We start from the raw sequence: 17,407 nt of genomic DNA on the forward strand, positions 1-17,407 counted from the left end.
GGGCAGGGGGAGGCTGCTTTCCACAGATGTGCCTGGGGTGGGGCTTGATTTGCGCCGTCTTCCCTCCCAGCATCTGGCCTCTCTGCACTCGGAGGTATCATATCAATTCTGCTTCCCTTCGACTTGCAGCAGCTCCTCAAGTGCCAGCCATGTCAAAACTCACCAAGGGAAGCTGTTAAACATGCAGATTTCTGGGCCAGATTTAGATCTTCGGAAAGAGAATCTGCATTTTAATGAGCTGGGCCCCAAGAGCCTGCATTTTAATAGGCCAGGGCTAAGTAATCTAAATTCAACATTTTCCACCTTGAGAGATATAGTCAGAAAAATAGCTTTGTGTATGTAATTCAAACAGTAATGAAGCAAACATCCATGTGTGGATACGGCCCAGGTTAGGAAATAAAGCACTGATGGTCCCTGGGAGGCCCCTGAAGGGCCTCTTGGGTCACTCAGTCCCTTAACCTCCATCTCTAAGTAAGATACTCTCCTGAGCTTTGAGATATTCAGTCCCCTGTCACTATAGAATCTATAGTATAGATTGTCGTTCATAAATGCATCCTGGAACAATCTATTCTTTTGCCTATTTAAAAGTTATGTGGAAACGGAACCACCCTTACTATATTATTGTGCCTTGCTGTTCTCACTATGTATTGTGGTTGTGCAAGTCCCCTTGTGTTTTTGCACCAAGCTGTAGTTTGCCCCTTTTCCTTGCTGCCTAGTATTCCGTTGCGTGAAGATAACACAATTGATCTATTGTTCATGAACACTGCTGCTAGGCCAGCGCTGAGGTTAAGTTTCACGTGTTTTATCATTAGGCTAATTTCATTGACAAGGAGCGTGGGTCAAAGAAGTCAAGAGTTCTCAGCACTTGGGTTAAACAGCCTGAATTTAAAACTGACTTTCATCACCAGGGGTATCACTGTGTGAGCTCAGGCACGGAGCTCTGTGCCTTGGTTCTCTCATTTGTAAAATGATGATACTAGTTCCTGTGTCGTTGTGATAATTCAGTAGAGCAAACACATGTTAAGTACAGTGGTACCTTGAGATACGAATTTAATTCGTTCTGTAACCAAGCTCGTCAGTCAGTCAACTTGTATATCAAACTGCCGATACTGGACCCGTGCACCGATGCACCAACTAGCGGCAGCTTCCCGAATCATGACTCGTATCTTGGAATTTTGCTCGGATCTGGAACAAAAAATATGGACCGAGTCGCAGCTCGTATCTTAAAAAAAATTCGTATGTTTATATCTCAAGGTACCACTGTAGTTAAGACTTTGGCCCATTCAAATGCTTTCAGTTCAGGAATGGGAAATGAGACTTCCGTCTTTCTTCAGATTCTTTGTACAGTTTGAATTTCCCCTGAGCATGTGTTACTTTAATGGTCCATTAGTTAAACACAAACTTTTGCCCCCGCCTCGGGCCCAGGAGTTCAGCTCACGTGTGACTGAGAAGTGACAAACCCGGCAAGCCCTCCTGGCAAAGGCCGAGCTGAGTCTAGTCCTGGACGTCTCCTGAGCCACCAAGTCTGGCCTGGCCCAGCCATCCAGGGGGACATGATCGAACCTGCCAATTCTCTATAAATAGGGCACAGCCAGCCCCACAGGAGGCAGGGGAGGATGTGGTTGGCAGATGACTCCCAACCTGTGACCCGGGTCCCCATTCTGCCCCTGCAGCTCTTAGGGGGGCAGCCGGTGTTCCTCTGGGCTCCAGTGTCCTCAGCAGTAGGACAGGAGGGAGCCAGGAGGCTGCTGGTGAAGCTGTGAGGTTCTAGGGAAGCCGGCGTGGGGCCAGCTCTGGCATGCATGCCCCAGAAAGGGGCTGGACTGGCAGTCAGTCTTGGTCTGCCTGCAGGGAACGCCACCAACCGGCCAGTGACAACTACGGACCCTGGGCCCCGGTGGGTCTTCTCCCGCCCCACCCCCAAGACGAGCCCCGTTGGGAATAGTTGCACACTCGTCCTTCAAGTTCACGCCAATGAACTCCTGCTGGGAAGGCAGTCCCTCCTAAAGCACAGGACTTCCGAGGAGCTGGACCCCGCGACTGCCTGCCCCGCCTCCGGTTCCTGCAGTCTGAGGTCCCCACAGTCTGAGGTCCCCGCGGCCCCAGCTCGGGGGGGGGGGGTGGCGGAGGCCTCCAGCCCCTCCAGCCCGGCCCCTCCTCCCTCCTTCCCCTGCCTCGTTGGCCACCCTCATCTTCCTGGTGAGCTGGGAAGCTGAGGGCCAGGGGCCGGGCCGTTGATGGTGCCACAGGTCCCGCTGGCCCCGGGCCAGCTCCGATAATCCACCCCATCATCCCTGACGCCCCTCACTTCCTCTCGGTGGCTATGAGAAGCATCTGGAGGGCAGCAGCTGCTGCCTCCGCCCCGAAGAGGGCGGTGAGGTAATGGCCATACATAGCTGGGCCGGGGCCTCCGGGAGAAGGGGGCCCAGCCCTGTGCGGAGCACGCGCTGCTGCATTTCCCGGACTCGCAGGAGTGCTCCACTGACGTCCGGGCACCGAAGGGAGAGGACAAGCTAACGGGGTGTTCCTGCCTCCACAAAAGCATCTTTCATCCCACAACAGACTGCAGATTGGAGGGGAAATTTCACTCCAGTGGTGAGACAGGCAGCTCTGTGGAAGGCCCCGGCCACCTGCCCCACACGTTCCTGAAGATTCCTAGTCTAAGAGCAGGAATATGTAAGGACGGAGCAGGACAGCACCCACGCGTGACGGGGGGTGGCCCCGGGCTGACAGGCGCTCTATGATGCTGAGGATCAGCGACTCTCAGACGAGAGGGGGCGGCCCCCGTGGTAACGGAGCTCCAGTGTGGTTAGCAGGAAGACAAAGGGCGAAGTCACCTAGGCTGAGCCCACCTAAGCGCCAGGCACCCGAGAGTGAGAAACGAAACTGAGTCACAGGAGTTAGCAGAGGGGCGCCTTCCCGTCCTCCCACCCACCTCCTGTGGCCCCTGCCGCCTCCGAAGACTCGGTCGTGCCTGCCCACGGCGGACTCCAGAGCACGAGGACCTGGAGAAGGGCGCTCCTTGCTGCTCGGCTTCTCAGGGGCGGCAGTGGTAACGGCAAACTCAGCACTCCAGTGTAACCTCTAATCCAAGTCAGAGCAGCTCTGCCCACGATGCCGGCCTCGCCCCCGGGGAATGGCTCCGAGCCGACCGTGCCTGGAGTGCCCGTATCTCAGATGGCCCTTCGTGCCTTTTGCCTTTGACACTTTTATTATATATTACCTTTCCAGAAATACTCGTTTTAGTGTGCAGAAAAGTATACGTGTGCTGGAATAGCCATTCTCCGGATGTAATCAGTGTCCTAGTTCTCGTGTAGCCTTTGAGAGATACACCTGCATGTGCCCTTCTCTGTCCCGGACGTGCCACATAGGGTGGAGCTGCAGCACGTGTTTACCTTTCGGAAACCTATCTGACGAAGCGAGCACGTGCCCCAGAGTGTGAGTGGGGTGAGCGGTGTGAGGTTTCAGCTCTCGCATGTGATCCTAATGTTTTAAGAAATAGTTTTCCCTGAAACTCCAAAATTCAGGGCAGGTGCTTCGTCTGGAGCTCAAATAGGGAACGGGTGACCTGCCCCCATGCCAAGCACTCGGCCGTGCTAACTGGCGCAGAGGGCGAGCAGGGCGATGTGCCATCCTGTCGTCAGCCTGCCTCAGGGCCCAACCCCGGGGAAGATGCCTCCATTAGTCATGCGCTATTCCTGTGGTTTTCCATTCAGCTTCTCTTGGACGCTGTTCCAAATCAGTATCTATGGATCTGTCCTGTTCCTTAAGTGCTGACTGTCAGCTAACTCCCAGCAGGAGTGTATGTCTTTGCAAAGGGTTCTATTTTCATCCCGCAAAGGAAAGAGAAATGTCACCATTAAGAAAGATGCAAACTAAGAACAAATGTACAAACCAAGACTATAAAATTTTATTTATTTCCAGATTGAGTATTATACAACATATACATATATTTAGATAATATATAAAACAAAGAACAAACCGTAGAAAGAAACATTGGTCTGAAACTGCCATCTTTAATTCTGTAAGTTTGTGGTGATGGGTCTCCCACACACAGGGCAGGCAGCAGGACAAAGTCCAGTCACACCCCCACTGTCCCTACTGTATTTACAACGCGATGGTCATGGGGGCCCGCAAGAAGGGACATCGAGGACTCGATAAAAGAACCACAGACAGTGAGCTAACATAAATACTTGTTTTTCTGCATTGTCCTCCACATAGTTTCCTTTATAAACTAAAGTCAGGTCCAGGATCTACCCCTTGACTTGCATCCCGGTTATTGCTGGAGAGAAAAAACAACATGGAAGGCGTCAATTCAAGCTATTAGAAAAGAGATGGTCTGTGTCAGCGACCCCTACCTCTGTGACCCCTACCTCTGTGACCCCCACCTCTGTGACCTGCGGGGGTGCTGAGCAAAGGGGCCAGGCACACCTGTCAGCAGCAAGCAGGCACATCAGCCCACCATCAGGTCAGGCGACAGCACCAGGCTATAAAGAGGCCCCACACAGGCCTGTGAGCGGCAGCAGGGTGCCCGCCCTGTGGGGGTGCAGGGAGCCCCACACAGGCCTGTGAGCGGCAGCAGGGTGCCCGTCCCCACCCCGGGAGGGCCGCATCGCCCTGTGGGGTGCAGGGAGCCCCACACAGGCCTGTGAGCGGCAGCAGGGTGCCCGCCCCCGCCCCGGGAGGGCCGCATCGCCCCGCGGGGGTGCAGGGAGCCCCACACAGGCCTGTGAGCGGCAGCAGGGTGCCCGTCCCCACCCCGGGAGGGCTGCATCGCCCTGTGGGGTGCAGGGAGCCCCACACAGGCCTGTGAGCGGCAGCAGGGTGCCTGCCCTGTGGGGGTGCAGGGAGCCCCACACAGGCCTGTGAGCGGCAGCAGGGTGCCTGCCCCCGCCCCAGGAGGGCCGCATCGCCCTGTGGGGTGCAGGGAGCCCCACACAGGCCTGTGAGCGGCAGCAGGGTGCCTGCCCCCGCCCCGGGAGGGCCGCATCGCCCTGTGGGGTGCAGGGAGCCCCACACAGGCCTGTGAGCAGCAGCAGGGTGCCCGCCCCCGCCCCGGGAGGGCCACATCGCCCTGTGGGGTGCAGGGAGCCCCACAAAGCACTTCACAGGACCATTCCTGATTCAGTGCCACTGGGGGAGAAGACTCAGGCTCTTCGGATGCCACGATAGAAGGGTTCTCCCCATCAGCGTGCAGAAGCTGTGCAGTGAGCTCAGGCCAGAACACTCCTAGATCCTCAGCTCCCAGCCTCCCTTCCCCAGAGCAAGCGGCTCACCTTGGCCTTGTTCTGGACTGGGAGGTAGAGTTTGAACTCCGCTGGCAGCTCGTCCTCCGAGTACAGTCTGTCTGAGAAGTAAACCCGTCGGATGCGACAGTTCGCGTGGATCTGCGGATGCAAAACTAGTTTTGAGAAACCAAAGGTGACTGTCCTTCCTCTTCCTCTTCCCTGGCTCTCAAGAGCTGCCTGGGCCCATGAACCTGCCAAGGCTTCATCCTCCTGGCATCTCCTCGGCTTGGCCGGGGTGGGTTCTGACAGGAGGGACATATTGCTTGCCATATTCTCCCAATGTATCTGAACAGAATCCCGAGTATGTCCTGGGACTGAGGTTAAAGCCCCCTGGACAGTAACTTGGAAGCCTGAGCCAGAAACCCACTCTTCTGCCACAGGGGACACCAGCCAGCCACAGAGCAGCCCCCTCTCCCACTTGGGGTCCCATCTGGAAAAGGCGCCAGGACCTGCACTCGCAGGGTCTCGATGTAATTGGTGCCATACGCCCGCCGGGTAAAGTCGGACAGGTTGAACTGGATCTGGTTCCAGCCATCGTCCAGCCGCATGGGCATGGTGCAGATGAAGGGCTTGACCCGCGTGGTGCTCTGGTAGTTACTTGCCCGGAAGCGCCGGCGCACATTCTTGTCATCTAGCACCTGTGAGCGCAGACGGAGTCTCGTTCAACTCCATCTTGGAGGAAGCTAACAGTCTTGGTAAGGTCAGGACCTGAACTCCAACAGTCCGGTGTCCCCAGGCTCAGACCCAAGGGAGGATAAACAGACCGACACACGTCACACTTGGTGCAGGTGGTCTGGAAGCAGCAAGTTTATCTTGTTGCCAAGACAACACCAGCTGCTTATGACATATGACACACCCATCAGGCTCTCCGGCCATAGAATGCTTTCATAAGCACTCTTCCCTTTGAAAAATAAAAAACACTAGACTAGAGACCATCAGCAACCCAGTATTAAATGGGCACTCCCCAAATGGATACTACTCTAACCCTTGAGCTTTGAAATCTTGTTACTATGATGATTTACTGTGTTTCTTTAAAACCTCGGCATGAAATTATGATTACTAACACAAATAGATGTCATAATAGGGCTGAATCCATGTAAAGCACAGGCAGAAAAGAAGACACAGCAGAGGATACTTTCTAGGGTCCCTTGTCCCTGTAGGCTGACAGGACACCTCTCTGGTATAGCCAAGGCTACCTACACTCCCATGCATACACTGACCTGTACTTCAAAAGTAAAGTATTTCTTCAGGTTTTTGATAATCATGACGAGGAATGGAAGTTTAATTCCCAGTGTTTTCTTTGGGTCTGCAGGACACGTGATGTACGTGGTGCTGTAGAAAGAGGAGATGCCGATAAATACACTACTGCTCGTGCCCTCTGCGGTGTGCACGGCGACAATGCACGGTCTGGGGGGTAAACTGGAAGCAGACATGTCGACCAATGAATGACTCCTTCAACCCTTGAGTCTGCTAATGCTTTAAAAAATGCTGGACTCTAGGCCCTGGCAGGTTGGCTCAGTGGTAGAGCGTCGGCCTGGCGTGCAGGAGTCCCGGGTTCGATTCCCGGCCAGGGCACACAGGAGAAGTACCCATCTGCTTCTCCACCCTTCCCCCTCTCCTTCCTCTCTGTCTCTCTCTTCCCCTCCCGCAGCCAAGGCTCCATTGGAGCAAAGTTGCCCCAGGCGCCGAGGATGGCTCTGTGGCCTCTGCCTCAGGTGGTAGAATGGCTCTGGTTGCAACAGAGCAACGCCCCAGATGGGCAGAGCATCGCCCCCTGGTGGGCATGCCGGGTGGATCCCGGTCGGGCGCATGTGGAAGTCTGTCTGACTGCCTCCCCGTTTCCAACTTCAGAAAAATACAAAAAAAAAAAAAAAATACTGGACTCGAAAACAAAAGATCCACACAGGACTAGACACCAACAACAAAGTACCCGAAAAGCAAAGCCAGACCAGTGGATCTGAGGAAGTTCTCCAAGTAGAGACACACATTTCTGGTCCAAGAGAACCAGCAAATGACAGAAAACCAAAACAAGACCAATGTGGAACCAAAAACCATAGTGGCCACCCCCAACACACACACCTTGGTTAAATATTAATAACAACTAATAGTTGCACGGCACCTGATACACGCTAAGCAGATTCTGTTTTAGACACACTCACTTATTTAATCTTCACCATAACCCAATAGGGAAGACGTACTGTTCTTATCCCCACTTTACAGACAAGGAGACTAAGGCCAAGGGCACTGAGTGCCTCGGCCAAGGCCAGCTCTCCGTGGCAGGGCTGGATGCCCACCAGGCAGCCTGACTGTGCAGTCGGGCATTCACCTCCATGAGGAAGCACCTCCCTGGAGCACGGCTCCGGGACAACAGAGGGGCAACCAACCTGACATTTGTTCCTTCGATCTCCAGCACCAGAGACTGGATGTCATTATCAGTGATTCTTTTGATGTGGCCATTCCGCACCTATAAGGAAGAAAATTAAACTGGTTAGTACTGAAATTTTGGCAATAACTTTGCAGAGATTTTGAAGGCTGAATGGGACCATTCAGAGAAAACCAGAGCGACCCAAAGGGGCATGACATGGACATTTGTGACATTTTATGTGGGAGCCGATATGTAAGTAAGCCATGCTGTCACTGCTGTATAGGGCCCCAGCAGCCACCATAGGAATCACAGGCAACTTGGCCATCTATAAATCAGGATCAATTTCTTCCCAAAGAAATAGTGTCAGACTCCGCTAACATTCAATGCATTCCTATATGCATAGACCATTCACATACATTCTCTCACTTAATCCTACCAAGAGCAACAACAGAAATCACAAGGTAGGTGCTACTGTTTCCACCTGACACCAGGGAGTGCAGACGACAGCTCTGAAGTCAGAGTGAGGATGAACACAGGCCTTCCACGCTCACACTACCCCATACCCCATACACTTCTTCAGCCAGAGAGGCCAACGCCGAGTACCACAGGGGCGGGGGGCAATGAAAGCGTAACCCCCGGTTTACTCCTACTTCATGCCGCTTGCTTCTCGGGCTCAAGCAGCCCAGACTGCACAACACAGCACTTCATCCCACGTTGTTTTGCACTGTTTGCTGTAGACGTAGGAAGTACATGATATGATGGGAAGGAAACAATATTCAATACAGATTCCTCCTCTCAAAATACTTAGGAAAGAAGAATTAGTCAGTCAATCAACTCTTAAGCACCCAATATGGGCAGCGCAGGGATGTGCAAAGATCCTTCTGAGACAGGGCTGGACTGCAAGGGCTGAGTGTGTTAACACGAAGCTCGGCCAGGGTTAGCGCGGGCTGCGTCAGAGACCAGCGTGGCCTTTCTCTCGGTGCAGTGAAAACGGCTGTCGCGGACCGTCGCATCCAGTGACTCAGTCATCTGGCTTTCCATAGGGTTTGTGAAACGGAGGGAACACAGTGTGAACTCTGTCTGATAGTTGTACTTTTCAGCACAGGTTATTAATAATATGTCTAAAAATAGAAGTCAGTCCCTGAGCTCTATTACTGTGAATTCGATCCACTCGTGGTGTGCTTGGCGTTCCCCAGGTGACATCTGATAGCACTGCCCATTCTTCCTCTAAGATGCAACTGAGTCTTGTCTCCCCAAATGTATTAGCTCTGGGGTAGGGGTCAAGTATGAAGCATCGTTTGTATTTTGTACAATGCTTAGTACTGAGAGAAGCATAAAGTAAGCTCTCAAATATTTGCTGACTTCTGGAATTTGTCACTCTAAGAGTTGGCACATATGAATAGTTTCAAGGAGGGTGTTTCTTTTTAATTCCTGGATAACATATCCACCATGGACTATTGTAGGAAGCCAGAGATCCTGGGGTACATCACAAAACCCGTGAGGCTGCCAGCAGGGACAATGGTTCCCACAAATCACCCTTTGGTGTACGTTGTCAGAGACAGATGCTGGGTGGATGGGTCCCAGATCTCTGCCAATGTGGCATTTCTTAGGTTCTCAAGACACAAATGTCACATTGAAGTGCTTCTCAAACAAAGCTGCCGACATCCAGTGCCCTCCTGCTTTGGATTCTCGGCCTCTTTCCAAGGGAGATTAAGAGCACAAAGGCCTGGCTCAGTGTAGCACATGCCAACACTGCCCACCTCACTCCCCACACAAACGCTCCCTTCCTAGGTGGTGGTCTCCTCCTCTACAGTGTGTCCGAAAAGTCACGGTGCACTTTTGACCAGTCACAGGAAAGCAACAAAAGATGATAGAAATGTGAAATCTGCACCAAATAAAAGGAAAACTCTCCCAGTTTCATACCTATTCAGTGCAGTTCGATGTGGGCTCACGCAAGGATTTTTTAGGGCTCCGTAGGTAGCTATCCCGTATAGCAGGCGTCCCCAAACTACGGCCCGTGGGCCGCATGTGGCCCCCTGAGGCCATTTATCCGGCCCCCCGCCGCACTCCCGGAAGGGGGCACCTCTTTCATTGGTGGTCAGTGAGAGGAGCACTGTATGTGGCGGCCCTCCAACGGTCTGAGGGACAGTGAACTGGCCCCCTGTGTAAAAAGTTTGGGACCTCTGCCGTATAGCCTCTACAGACTCGTCACTGACTGATGGCCTACCAGAACGGGGTTTCTCCACCAAACTGCCAGTTTCCTTCAACTGCTTATCCCACCGAGTAATGTTATTCCTATGTGGTGGCACTTCGTTATAAATGCGCTGATATTCACGTTGCACTTTGGTCACGGATTCAAATTTAGCGAGCCACAGAACACACTGAACTTTCCTCTGTACCGTCCACATCTCAACTGGCATGGCCGTGGGCTGTTCCACCCAGGCGTCCCCAAACTACAGCCCGCGGGCCGCAATGCGGCCCCCTGAGGCCATTTATCCAGCCCCCACTGCACTTCTGGAAGGGGCACCTCTTTCACTGGTGGTCAGTGAGAGGACCACTGTATGTGGCAGCCCTCCAATGGTCTGAGGGACAGTGAACTGGCCCCCTGTGTAAAAAGTTTGGAGACCCCTGGCTACGTCATCATCTGCGCATGCGCACATGCTGCCACATCATCCTACAGAAACTGGGAGGGTTTTCCTTTTATTTGGTGCAGATTTCACATTTCTATCGTCTTTTGTTTTCCTGTGACCGGTCAAAAGTGCACCATGACTTTACGGACACACTGTATTCGCTGGCCCACAGCTGCTGTAGAAAGGCAGTGAAGGCACGGAAGGATGAATCAGTCATGAAATTATTTCCAAATAATGTGATGTAGTCACACTGATTAAGAACTGGAAGTATTCTAACAAGATACAGACACCAATTTGATAACATACCACTAATTAGTCTCTGAAACATAACTTCCTTCTTTCTTTAAAAGGTACATAAGGCAACACTCAAACAGATGGTTACATTGAAAGGATTAATTAGCGCCCAAGGGCTACTACTGCTAAAATACAACATGTTGCAATTTATCCAACTCTGTTAGAAAGCATGGCCTCAATCTCACAGCCCTAGGGTCTCCTCAGGCCAGAGTCAACAAGAAGCCCCCCAGCTCCTGAAAGCCTAGCCAGGTTTCACGGGGAGGAAATGTTAGGAAACTTGCCTTCTGTCCATCTCAAAGTTTACACCAGATGACTTCACTCTAGCAAATAAAACTATTCAGGTTTTTTTGAGGGTTTTTTTTTTTTTATTTTTTTAGAGAGAGAAAGAGTGAAACAGGGAGAACTCAGTTGTAGCACCTTCATTGTTCACTGATTGCTTCTCATACGTGCCTTGACGGGGGGGGGGCTCCAGCCGAACCAGTGACTACTTGGCTTAAGCCAGCGACCTTGGGCTCAAGACAGCGACCCTGGGCTTCAAGCCAGCAACCTTTGGGCTCAAGCCAGCAGCTATGATCCCATGCTCAAGCTGGTGACCCTGTGCTCTTGAGCCCAAGCTCAAGCTGGCGACCTCGGGGTTTCAAAATTGGAACCTCAGCGTCCACTGCAGCACCACCAGTCAGGCTGACTGTTCGGGTCTTTACAGAAGAAAACAATGCCTTACACTGCATGCAGAAGCCAACAACAGGCTGGAAGCCAAGGCGGACTGTGCATCCCTATGCTCCTGCCTATACACACACTTTTAAAAGGACTTTCAGTGACTTCCTAAGAGAATTTCCTTCCAGCCACACAGCAACAACCACATTTACAAACTTAATTCTTACAAAATTAATTAATGTAGTCCTCAAACCAGAGAACGCAGAGGAACCAAGACAGCCTTTTCAAAGGAATTTGCATCAGTCTCTAGGGTTTTAACCTAGCTGGTGATGAGATGAGCAGAGCTCCGCCTAAGAAGTTCAGTCCTCAAGGAAGACACACGCATGTATTCTCACATCACAAGCTGCCAGTGCTTTGAAATCAGATTAAGTTGATTTGGTAGTGAATTATGATTTTTCTCCTTTAAGTTCAAAGGGCTGCAAATATAACCTCATGGGGGGAAAAAAGAGTGGAGTGGGGGGGTGCAGTGCCCTAAACCTCTTCTCCAGGCTCTACATCTAGGATGAAAGGGGAAAGGGTTATGGACAATTTGGGGCAAGGCTTCCTAAGCACCCTGGCAATCTGGCTCATGTAGACTGCAAGGTCTTCCAGGAAGCAAGCCCCCCCTCAGCCGAGCTTCCGACAAACGTGTAACAAGACACATGGCCTCAGAGAGCATCGACTTCCTTTCCTTAGCTCCTTCCAGTTCAGAGGTCACCACGCAGGCCTGGCTTTGAAATGAGAAAATGAACCGGTCAGCATTTATTGCTCATGGTGGAAGCAGTTTTATTTTACTTCCCTCTCTAAATTAGAAAGTGCCGATTACTTCTTACCACTTTTGATTTCATAACACATTCCCACTATCAAAATGTGGCCCACAAGTGTTTTGTTCCTCCAAAGTAAATAAATAAGCAATGCCAATCTTACTTTTTCAAATTTCATGGGCACCCCGCCCCCAAGCCAGGAGCTGGAGGTGCGTGAGGAGCTTCAGAACCCACACCACGGACATTCACAAATCATGACAAGTTGGGACGGTTCTCGGCCTCTGCAGACACCAAGAGAACCATCAAGCCCTTCCTGCAATCTCTCCAGGCTTTCCATGGTTGCCCGGGCAACTAATAAAGAACATTGATTTAAGCCCCAGGGAAGAGGGTCAAGCTAAGGGGAAAAAATACTAGGAGGGAGGAAGCTGGCCAGTGCGCTCTATTGCTACAGGTGCTTTAAAAATAACAGGAGTTGTATCCATTCCCTGGCCCCACCTTTCGCTTCTTTCCCTGGCTCCACCCACTTACCCTGGCAGACAGCTGAGCCCCTAGCCATCTGGTATCCTAGTCTTAATGACACATGTTCCCATTTACACTAAACCATTAGAGCTGTCCGTTTCAGCAAAAACGGTTCTGCTACGGGCTGGCTGTTAGGAAACAGGCAGAGGGGGACCTCTGTGGGGAGGACTGGGCATAGCGTGGACTATGGCCTTGGTCTAGCGGGCTCCAATAGACCAGGGCTCCTCTCCCTTTGTCGCACTCACCAGGGACTAGGCGGCGGACAGGCGGCTCTGGGCTGACCCACAAGCCCCAGTTAAAGCGCATTGCTAGCCAGTCTCTTCCTAACAGCGCCTTGGAAGGGCAGCATAACTAAAACTCTGGCTTTGCCCAATTATTATAAAAGCTGTTACTTAGAAAAATGAAGAATATCACTAGACCAACTCAGGGAAAATCTGAAAAAATAATTTCACTACCTCTGTATCCAAATACTCTCAATTCTACAACTGGAACTTGTATCAGTTTAACAAGGACCAACAAGGTTTACTAATTAGAAGTTAGGGCGTAGGAGCTTTTTCCTGGAGTCTTTGTTCATTTTTTAAATTAGGAACAGGAAATGGGAATCTAATCCCATCCAGCAACCACCACAAAAACTCTGGTTCTAATATTTAGCTTGGGACTAGGGGAGGATCAGCTGCGGCTGTGAGCAAGACAAGGTGAGAGGAAAGAAAGAGAAGCTGGTATGAATTAACGTTCAGCTAATAAACTTGGGATATTACCAGTAAAGACCGAAAATGATCCTTTACGCAGGCAGGCAGTGAGAACAGACTCGCCTGGTATTTTCTTTACACACCAGAAGTAATGTTTACATTACACAGAAGAGTCTTTTAATAAATGTAATACATGCTGGGTCCAAGAGAAATTAAGAGAACATTAAAATAAAAAACACCCTTATTTGTCCTAAGCTTTTGGTTTGAAAAAGACAAAGATCTCTATCAGAAAGCTTAGTCTGGCCAGTTGGCTCAGCAGTAGAACGTCAGCCCAGCGAGTGGAAGACCCGGGTTTGATTCCCGGTAAGGGCACACAGAAGTGCCCATCTGCTTCTCCACCTTTCCCCCTCTCCTTTCTCTCTCTTCCCCTCCCGCAGCCAGGGCTCCATTGGAGCAAAGTCAGCCTGGGTGCTGAGGTCGGCTCCATGGCCTCCACCTCAGGCGCTAGAATGGCTCCTGCCGCAACGGAGCAAAGCCCCAGATGGGCCGAGCATCGCCCCCTGGTCGGCATGCCGGGTGGATCCCAGTCCAGAGCATGCAGGAGTCTGCCTCCCCACTTCTAACTTTGGAAAAATACAAAACAAATAAAAAAGAAAGAAAGCTTAGTCTAGCTAGGAATAAAGATCTTAAGAGGCTAATTTCAAGTGAGACTATGATGAAAAGTAAGTAGACCTTGCAACTGGATAGACATTAACCCAAGGAAGTGCCTGTAAGCTCTGACCTAGAGACTAATATAGAGGTGGAGGTGGTGAGGGTCCCAGCAGAGGCACTGGCAAGTTCAACAGCCCGAAGGTGAGAGAGGATAGGACGCCTTTCAGTGCAGTAGACAGGCCCTAGGAGAGGCCAGCCTGGAGAATTGGTAAGCAGGCACTATACCACGTTAGGGCTTGGGACTGGAAAAGTCATGATAAAATGACTAAATTATTCTCATTTCAGAAGTCTAGTTTTATTGTACTTCCTATTCCTCAGCATCTGAATACTGGGCTCAAATACAGTGAGTGGTACCTTGAGATATGAATTTAATTCGTTCTGTAACTGAGCTCATAAGTCAGTCAACTCGTATATCAAACTGCCGATACTGGACCCGTGCGCCAACGCACCAATTAGCAGCAGCTTCCCGAATCACGACTCGTATCTTGGAATTTCACTCGGATCTCAAACAAAACACGGACCGAGCCAGAGCTCGTATCTTAAAAATTCATATGTTGGTCTGTTCGTATCTCAAGGTACCACTGTATACTTTTTTTTTTTTTACTCTTGAGCAAATTGCTTAGTTTTCTGTCCTATTTAACACTGTATGCCATACTGCTGTTGCTAAGCACTTTATATACATATCCATAACCATGAGAAGGAGGTGGCATTCCTACAAGATGAGAAAACTATTCCATAGCAGAGGCCCTGAGACAGAGCCAGGGCACAAATCCAAGGTGCAAGTGGGGGGCTTCAAGCAGAGACTCTTCTTCCCTTTAAGGAACTGTGGTCCTAAGTGGAAGGTACTTCACTTAAGCTCTCAATGAAATCATGTTTGAGATTTGTGTTTTCATTACCAAAATTTATTCCATGCAACCTGCCAGCAGATGGAACAATGTTTTCACATGTGTTTATGTTAAGGGACGCAGTGCACCATGGTTACTCTGCTTTTATATTTCATGTGTAAACATGTTGACAGTCAAAAAGCTGCATTTGAAAAAGAACTACAGAAGATCAAGCCCAGAAGGGTTAAAATGGGCAAGTCTTTTTTTAAACTATTTTATTTCTTTTAAAAATTTTATTGAATTTATTGGGATAACATTGGTTAATAAAATTATACAGGTTCCAGGTGTACAACTCTATATAAAATGGGCAACTCTGATAAAAGTTTCACCTAATCAAAATGCTGAGGCTTCCTGAGCCCTGAATTCTCAGTATAAGTCCTCTGACTTGCTCTGAAAACCTCTCCTCCCGGATCAAGTCTCCTTCTCTATTTTAGTTGCCTTATATTGACAGTTACAATTCCAAGTTCAACTGGCACACAAGGCCACTCTCTCCATGCCTTCTGACAGCCCAGCACTAAGTCAAGCCACAGCTGAGAAGCCTTACAGAGTTCACACAGTTTCCTGCTACACTCACTACAGACTGTCTTTGTAGAGGTGCAATTTCAGTATCTACAATGTTTTATTCCAATGCAGTAAATAGGGAAAAAACTAAGGAACCACTTTCCTATGTAATACTCTGGGCATTAGCTCTAGACTGTGGACAGAATCCTTGCAAAAGAGCAGAGGTGGTCAGACTTTTTACTTATGCATATGTCCCAAACTCGTCATATTCAAAGCCTTCAACTATCTTATAGATATGACATTATGAACACGCCCCCCTCGAAGCTGCTTCCGGAATGGAGAAGTCCCTAGTGGTAACGGGCAGAAGGCTGTCCATGTTTGCCCCAAGCTCTGTGAGGCCTTCTCGTCTGTGGGTAAGGGAAGGCAGAAAGTTGTTCTGAGATGAAATCCAAAGTTTTGGCATCATTACCAACAACAAAGTGCTTATTGAGCTGTCCACATTCATCTCTCTGAGAACACCATTCGACACACAACCTCCCTTCAGTCTCCCTGGAGGAGAACAGCACTGTTACACCCTCAATTACCAGCCTTCCACAGTAGAGCCAACCTTAACTTACATTCAAAAAAGGGTACAGCTAACCGTCAGGGGAGCTGCATGAGAAATGAACTATCAGAGTATGAAATAGGATGTGGACCAAATCACAGGCTGCTAGGCACACATCCCCTTACTCAACGTCTCCAAAACATGGACAGGGTCATCGTCTCCCGGGGTCAGTATCATCCTGTGGACACCTGAATAAAGACAATGAGGTTTATATTCGGCTGTGAGCTTAATAATCCAGACAAAACTTTATCACCATTTTGCAATTTTCCTGATGAAGAAATCAGACAGTAGAGGAAGGCACCGTGCAGACCCCCAGTCACAGGGCGAGTGGAACAGGTGCCCAAGGCCACCAAAGTCTGACCTGTTCGGAATCAGTAAAAGGAAGAGAGCGAACGAATTAAAACTCCAACACGAGCGGTGCTGCCTGGCCTGGACCAGGGTTCCCGGAACAAAGGAGGCTCTGTGTCCGGTGTCGGGCACTGCAAATGTTTGTGACATCGGAGAACAGCAGCTGCTTTCCAAAACAACCCCAAAACAAAGTCTCCAAATATGTCTCCAAAACAACCCCGAACGAGTCTATGCGTTTCACGCTGTGAGTGAAGCACTAGCAACTCCACCACGTGGATGGGGAAACCAAAGCGCTGAGCAATCGACTGACCCAGGGGCCCCTGGCCTGACCACACCGCGGCCCCTGGACACTTCAACCCGGCCACACCCACCCCACGTGCACTCCCGCCGCTCCCGCGACGCCCCACCTCGCGCCTCCGTCACACCAGGCTGGGGACAGGGCGCAGCAGCAACCGCCCGGCATCCCCTAGGTCCCAACCGGACACCACTGCGCACCAGCCCGTCCGCAGCCCGGGAGCGAGGAGAGGCCGCGGCCCGCGCCCCCCGAGCCTCTTGCCTTTTTGTCCCAGATCTGCAGGGGTTTGCTGCCGATGCTGTAGAGGATGGACAGGAAGCCGCTCTGGAACGTGTTCTTGAACATCTCGGACGCGGCCTTCTCCTCGGCCGCGCCGGGGCGACCTAGATAAATATGGACACCGAGCGGCGAAAGGAAAAGAATGGGGCCGCCCTGGGCCGACTAGGGACGCTGTGCTGCTGGCCTTTAGATGGGCCGCCACCAACACATGGGCTGGGACGAGGGACAGTATGTCCGTGAGTTTCTGCTCCCAGAAAAACTAACTCAGCCCAAGCTGGAAACCACAGCAACTGCCGCCCGCGCCACAATGCCCGCCTTAAATGGAGGCGGCGAGCCACCCGCAGCTCAAGATGGATTCCTCCGCCCACTTGAGCCCGCCCCCTGAGAGCACGGGGTCCAATCTCATCACGGGAATCACGGGCTTCCTGTTCCTTCCGCCCTTAAGCCCCGCCCTGGTCCCGCCTCCTCGTGAAAAGAACCCCTTTGCCAAAGGACTATTTTTCTCCATCATCGTCTCAGAGCGGCTTTTAGTAGAAGCGGAAG

General features: G+C 51.0%; 1 protein-coding gene across 1 annotated transcript; it reads right to left on the minus strand.

The window, feature by feature from the left end:
• Positions 1 to 3,888: 3,888 nt before the first annotated feature.
• Positions 3,889 to 17,197, minus strand: CFAP20 (cilia and flagella associated protein 20). The gene is made up of 6 exons (XM_066349900.1): positions 16,847 to 17,197; positions 7,673 to 7,752; positions 6,509 to 6,620; positions 5,738 to 5,926; positions 5,277 to 5,387; positions 3,889 to 4,282 (listed from the first exon to the last, which is right to left on the minus strand). Exons 1-6 carry the CDS (start codon positions 16,928 to 16,930, stop codon positions 4,277 to 4,279), a joined length of 582 nt encoding a protein of 193 aa, XP_066205997.1. The 5' UTR covers positions 16,931 to 17,197; the 3' UTR covers positions 3,889 to 4,276.
• Positions 17,198 to 17,407: the final 210 nt, after the last annotated feature.

Source organism: Saccopteryx leptura, chromosome 9 (genome assembly GCF_036850995.1).
Source record: "Saccopteryx leptura isolate mSacLep1 chromosome 9, mSacLep1_pri_phased_curated, whole genome shotgun sequence".
Lineage (NCBI taxonomy): Eukaryota > Metazoa > Chordata > Mammalia > Chiroptera > Emballonuridae > Saccopteryx > Saccopteryx leptura.